Source organism: Penaeus vannamei, unplaced genomic scaffold (assembly GCF_042767895.1).
Source record: "Penaeus vannamei isolate JL-2024 unplaced genomic scaffold, ASM4276789v1 unanchor4706, whole genome shotgun sequence".
Taxonomy (NCBI): domain Eukaryota; kingdom Metazoa; phylum Arthropoda; class Malacostraca; order Decapoda; family Penaeidae; genus Penaeus; species Penaeus vannamei.
In genome coordinates, this window is record NW_027217685.1 from 7,501 (window position 1) to 13,326 (window position 5,826).

Consider the following 5,826-nt stretch of genomic DNA (forward strand, 5'->3'; position numbering starts at 1 on the left):
CACCCCCCCCCCCCAACAACCACAAACGATTATCCATAACAAACCCTATCCCATCCCCCTCACCCCCCCACCCTCCCCCTCCCCCCGTGTGGTCCACGCGAACCGAAAGGACCTCGCAAAACGGTCGTCCGGCGTGGAATACCAAATCGCGATTATTTGCATTCTTAAATTTACTGCCATTTTTCTTCTCTCGCTTCGGGGCCGTTGGGGCTGTCCGGGAGGGAATGCTAAACGCTGGGGTCTGCACCGGTCCTCGGCTGGTCTGGGCTTGTTCTCTCGCGGTCTGGGCTTGTTCCCTCGTGGTCTGGGCTTGTTCTCTCGTGGTCTTGGCTTGTTCCCTCGTGGTCTGGGCTTGTTCTCTCGTGGTGTGGGCTTGTTCCCTCGTGGTCTGGGCTTGTTCTCTCGTGGTCTAGGCTTGTTCTCTCGTGGTCTGGGTTTGTTCTCTCGTGGTCTGGGCTTGTTCTCTCGTGGTGTGGGCTTGTTCTCTCGTGGTCTGGGCTTGTTCTCTCGTGGTCTTGGCTCGTTCTCTCGTGGTCTGGGCTTGTTCTCTCGTGGTCTGGGCTTGTTCTCTCGTGGTCTGGGCTTGTTCTCTCGTGGTCTTGGCTTGTTCTCTCGTGGTCTGGGTTTGTTCTCTCGTGGTCTGGGCTTGTTCTCTCGTGGTCTGGGCTTGTTCTCTCGTGGTGTGGGCTTGTTCTCTCGTGGTCTGGGCTTGTTCTCTCGTGGTGTGGGCTTGTTCCCTCGTGGTGTGGGCTTGTTCTCTCGTGGTGTGGGCTTGTTCTCTCGTGGTCTGGGCTTGTTCTCTCGTGGTCTTGGCTCGTTCTCTCGTGGTCTGGGCTTGTTCTCTCGTGGTCTGGGGCTTGTTCTCTCGTGGTCTGGGCTTGTTCTCTCGTGGTCTTGGCTTGTTCTCTCGTGGTCTGGGTTTGTTCTCTCGTGGTGTGGGCTTGTTCTCTCGTGGTCTGGGCTTGTTCTCTCGTGGTGTGGGCTTGTTCTCTCGTGGTCTGGGCTTGTTCTCTCGTGGTCTGGGCTTGTTCTCTCGTGGTCTGGGCTTGTTCTCTCGTGGTCTGGGCTTGTTCCCTCGTGGTCTGGGCTTGTTCTCTCGTGGTCTGGGCTTGTTCTCTCGTGGTCTGGGCTTGTTCTCTCGTGGTCTGGGCTTGTTCCCTCGTGGTCTGGGCTTGTTCTCTCGTGGTGTGGGCTTGTTCTCTCGTGGTCTGGGCTTGTTCTCTCGTGGTGTGGGCTTGTTCTCTCGTGGTCTGGGCTTGTTCTCTCGTGGTCTGGGCTTGTTCTCTCGTGGTGTGGGCTTGTTCTCTCGTGGTCTGGGGCTTGTTCCCTCGTGGTCTGGGCTCGTTCTCTCGTGGTCGGGGCTTGTTCTCTCGTGGTCTGGGCTTGTTGTCTCGTGGTGTGGGCTTGTTCTCTCGTGGTCTGGGCTTGTTCCCTCGTGGTCTGGGCTTGTTCTCTCGTGGTGTGGGCTTGTTCTCTCGTGGTCGGGGCTTGTTCTCTCGTGGTGTGGGCTTGTTCTCTCGTGGTCTGGGGCTTGTTCCCTCGTGGTCTGGGCTCGTTCTCTCGTGGTCTGGACTTGTTCCCTCGGGGTCTTGGCTTGTTCTCTCATGGTCTGGGTTTGTTCTCTTGTGGTCTGGGCTTGTTCTCTCGTGGTGTGGGCTTGTTCTCTCGTGGTCTGGGCTTGTTCTCTCGTGGTCTGGGCTTGTTCTCTCGTGGTCTGGGCTTGTTCTCTCGTGGTGTGGGCTTGTTCTCTCGTGGTCGGGGCTTGTTCTCTCGTGGTCTGGGTTTGTTCTCTCGTGGTCGGGGCTTGTTCTCTCGTAGTCTGGGCTTGTTCCCTCGTGGTCTGGGCTTGTTCCCTCGTGGTCTGGGCTTGTTCTCTCGTGGTCTGGGATTGTTCCCTCGTGGTCTGGGCTTGTTCCCTCGTGGTCTGGGCTTGTTCTCTCGTGGTCTGGGCTTGTTCTCTCGGGGTCGGGGCTTGTTCTCTTGTGGTCTGGGCTTGTTCTCCCGTGGTCTGGGCTTGTTGTCTCGTGGTCGGGGCTTGTTCTCTCGTAGTCTGGGCTTGTTCTCTCGTGGTCTGGGCTTGTTCCCTCGGGGTCTTGGCTTGTTCTCTCGTGGTCTGGGTTTGTTCTCTTGTGGTCTTGGCTTGTTCTCTCGTGGTCTGGGCTTGTTCTCTCGTGGTCTGGGCTTGTTCTCTCGTGGTCTGGGCTTGTTCTCCCGTGGTCTGGGCTTGTTCTCCCGTAGCCTGGGCTTGTTCTCTCGTGGTCTGGGCTTGTTCCCTCGTGGTCTGGGCTTGTCCTCTCGTGGTCTGGGCTTGTTCCCTCGTGGTCTGGGCTTGTTCTCTCGTGGTCTGGACTTGTTCTCTCGTGGTCTGGGCTTGTTCTCTCTTGGTTTGGGCTTGTTCCCTCGGGGTCTTGGCTTGTTCTCTCGTGGTCTGGGTTTGTTCTCTTGTGGTCTGGGCTTGTTCTCTCGTGGTGTGGGCTTGTTCTCTCGTGGTTTGGGCTTGTTCTCTTGTGGTCTGGGCTTGTTCTCCCGTGGTCTGGGCTTGTTCTCCCGTAGCCTGGGCTTGTTCTCTCGTGGTCTGGGCTTGTTCCCTCGTGGTCTGGGCTTGTCCTCTCGTGGTCTGGGCTTGTTCCCTCGTGGTCTGGGCTTGTTCTCTCGTGGTCTGGACTTGTTCTCTCGTGGTCTGGGCTTGTTCTCTCGTGGTCTGGGCTTGTTCCCTCGGGGTCTTGGCTTGTTCTCTCGTGGTCTGGGTTTGTTCTCTTGTGGTCTGGGCTTGTTCTCTCGTGGTCTGGGCTTGTTCTCTCGTGGTCTGGGCTTGTTCCCTCGTGGTCTGGGCTTGTTCTCTCGTGGTCTGGGCTTGTTCTCCCGTGGTCTGGGCTTGTTCTCTCGTGGTCTGGGCTTGTTCTCTCGTGGTTTGGACTTGTTCTCCCGTGGTCGGGGCTTGTTCCCTCGTGGTCTGGGCTTGTTCTCTCGTGGTCTGGGCTTGTTCTCTCGTGGTCTGGGCTTGTTCCCTCGTGGTCTGGGCTTGTTGTCTCGTGGTCTGGGCTTGTTCTCTCGTGGTCTGGGCTTGTTGTCTCGTGGTCTGGGCTTGTTCTCTCGTGGTCTGGGCTTGTTCCCTCGTGGTCTGGGCTTGTTCTCTCGTGGTCTGGGCTTGTTCTCTTGTGGTCTGGGCTTGTTCTCTTGTGGTCTGGGCTTGTTCTCCCGTGGTCGGGGCTTGTTCTCTCGTGGTCTGGGCTTGTTCTCTCGTGGTCTGGGCTTGTTCTCTCATGGTCTGGGCTTGTTCTCTCGTGGTCTTGGCTTGTTCCCTCGTGGTCTGGGCTTGTTCTCTCGTGGTCTGGGCTTGTTCTCTCGTGGTCTGGGCTTGTTCTCTCGTGGTCTGGGCTTGTTCCCTCGTGGTCTGGGCTTGTTCTCTCGTGGTCTGGGCTTGTTCTCTCGTGGTCTGGGCTTGTTCTCTCGTGGTCTGGGTTTGTTCTCTCGTGGTGTGGGCTTGTTCCCTCGTGGTCTGGGCTTGTTCTCTCGTGGTCTGGGCTTGTTCTCTCGTGGTCTGGGCTTGTTCTCTCGTGGTCTGGGCTTGTTCCCTCGTGGTCTGGGCTTTTGGTCTGCGTGTAGGGGAGGGGGGAAAGTGGTCTCTCGGTCTCTGGGATATGGACTGCTTGGAAAACGGTTTTCGAGGAATGGATTAGAAATGAGGATGTGAGGGAAGGGTTGAAGGAAGCGAGAGGGAGTGTCGGTGGGATTGTTACAGGAGTAGAGACGGGAGGGAGAGCGAGAGAGGGAGGGAGAGAGAGAGAGAGAGAGAGAGAGAGAGAGAGAGAGAGAGAGAGAGAGAGAGAGAGAGGGACGGAGAGAGAGAGAGAGGGGGACGGAGAGAGAGAGAGAGAGGGGGAGGGAGGGAGGGAGGGATGGGGGAAGGAACAGGGAGAGAAAGAGGGAGGGGGGAAGGAACAGGGAGAGAGAGAGAGGGAGGGAGGGAGGGGGGGGGAGGGAGGCAGCATGGGGAGAGAGAGAGAGAGAAAGAGAGAGAGGGGGAGGGAGAAAGACAGATAGGCAAGCAGGCAGACAGGAAGACAGTCAGGAAAAATAAACAGAGTAGGAAGGAAAAAGGGGAAGGACAAGGTTGGAAAAGAACGAAAAGAGAAAAAAAGATACGTAAGAGAGTGTATGTGAGAGCGACAGAGAACCCTCATGAATCCACAGAAGCGCCATCCCATGATCTGCCATGAAGAGCCGGGGTCACCGCCAGCATCAACCTCCCTCCCTCCTCCTCCCCTTCCCCCTCCCCCAGCCCCCTCGCCAAGGGAAAAAGGGCGTGCGGGCGGCGTGCGAGGCATGGGCGTCGGTCGCATTATAGACCCGAGCGAGAGACGGAAGAGGTGAATAAAAATCTCGATAATCTCCAAGAGGTGATAAAACACCCGTCTCTTCGAGCGGTGATAAAATATTTGGAATCTTCACCGACAATAAAACATGCCGGACTTTGCAGGGTGCCTGAGGCGCGATGCCTTGGGGTGAAGGGGGGGGGGGGGAGTGGCATTTAGGTGCGAATAAGGGGGCGATAATGTGTTATGTATCCATTCATTAATTTGGGTATTTCGATATAATTTGCTTATTTTCATCTTTTTTCGTTTGTTTGTTTTTCTTACTATATTCATCTTTTATCAGTCTGTTATTTTGATTGATATTCCAAAATGCCAGTACGAGAAGGTGCACTGCCTTGCTATCAATTTATATACAATAAAGAATTCTGTCCACATGTTTGCATAAAAGCACGACAAGTGTCCATTATAGAGCACAAAGGCTTCATACATGAAATTCTTCCGTGCGTTTTTCTCTCTTTTTTTTCTTTTTTTCTTTTCTCTACCTCTTTTTTTCCCTTCTTTTTCCTCCTTTTTTTGCACGCGTACCCAACCCTCTCTCCCGCGTATCTTCAAGCCACATATTTTCCTGAAGGTTGTTTAATTTCGAGGAATATTTTCTTTTTGTCAGAGATAAAGTCCACATCGGAGTCCAAAGTCGATTAAAGATAGACATATCTATAGTATGTAATAAACCAAGGATGAAAGGGATATGAGGAAGGAGGACGGGGCTGGGAAGAGGAGGAGGAGGAGGGGGTGGAGGAGAGGGAGGGGGAGAGGGAGGAGGAGGAGGAGGGGGAGAGGGAGGGGGGTGGAGGAGTGGGAAGGGAGGAGGAGTAGGAAAAGGAGGAGGAGGGGGAAGGGAGGAGAGGGAGGAGGAGGAGGAGGAGGAGGAGGTGGTGGTGGTGGTGGTGGAGGAGGAGGAGGGGTAGGGGGAGGAGGAGGAGGAAGAGAAGGTGGTGGTGGAGGAGGAGGAGGGGTAAGAGGAAGGGGGGAGGAGGAGGGAAAGGAGGTGGTGGTGGTGGGAAAGGGAAAAAAGAGGAAGGGGAAGCGGAGGATGATGTGGGAGAGGGAAGAAAGAGGAGGAGGAGGTGGGAGAGGGAAGAAAGAAGAGGATGAAAAAGTGGAAGTGGAGAGAGGGGAGCAGGAAGAGGAGAAAGAATAGGAATAGCCGAAGAAAGAGGAAGAAGAAGGGTTAAGGGGAGGAAATAAAAGAAGGAGGAAGGAAAGGGATAGCGCGAGGGAAGAAGAAAGATAAAAAAAAAATAATAATAAAGATAAAAGTGAGAGAGAGAAAAATAAGAATATAAAAGGAGAGGAAGAAGCACACGACAACGATGACGACGACGACAAAATCGGAGAAGAAGAAAAAACATTCTGAAACCTCGCAAAATCTATCCGCAATCGATTCATTGTAAATCATGATTGCTCTTTCAACCCCTCGGCGCAAGAAGAGCGATGACACGACACAGAC

General features: G+C 54.6%; 1 protein-coding gene across 1 annotated transcript in view; it reads right to left on the bottom strand.

Annotated features, from left to right (window-relative positions):
- The window catches only part of LOC138861335 (basic proline-rich protein-like), a gene marked incomplete at its 5' end in the record, with an annotated part of 8,174 nt that extends 4,528 nt beyond the window's left edge, over positions 1–3,646 (bottom strand). Inside the window, 7 exons of the mRNA XM_070120343.1 lie at positions 175–567; positions 668–1,009; positions 1,257–1,641; positions 1,721–2,617; positions 2,855–3,016; positions 3,128–3,247; positions 3,401–3,646. Of these exons, the coding sequence (XP_069976444.1) occupies positions 175–567; positions 668–1,009; positions 1,257–1,641; positions 1,721–2,617; positions 2,855–3,016; positions 3,128–3,247; positions 3,401–3,646 (2,545 nt within the window). The remainder of the gene's footprint in view (positions 1–174; positions 568–667; positions 1,010–1,256; positions 1,642–1,720; positions 2,618–2,854; positions 3,017–3,127; positions 3,248–3,400) is intronic.
- Between the last annotated feature and the right edge of the window lie 2,180 nt (positions 3,647–5,826).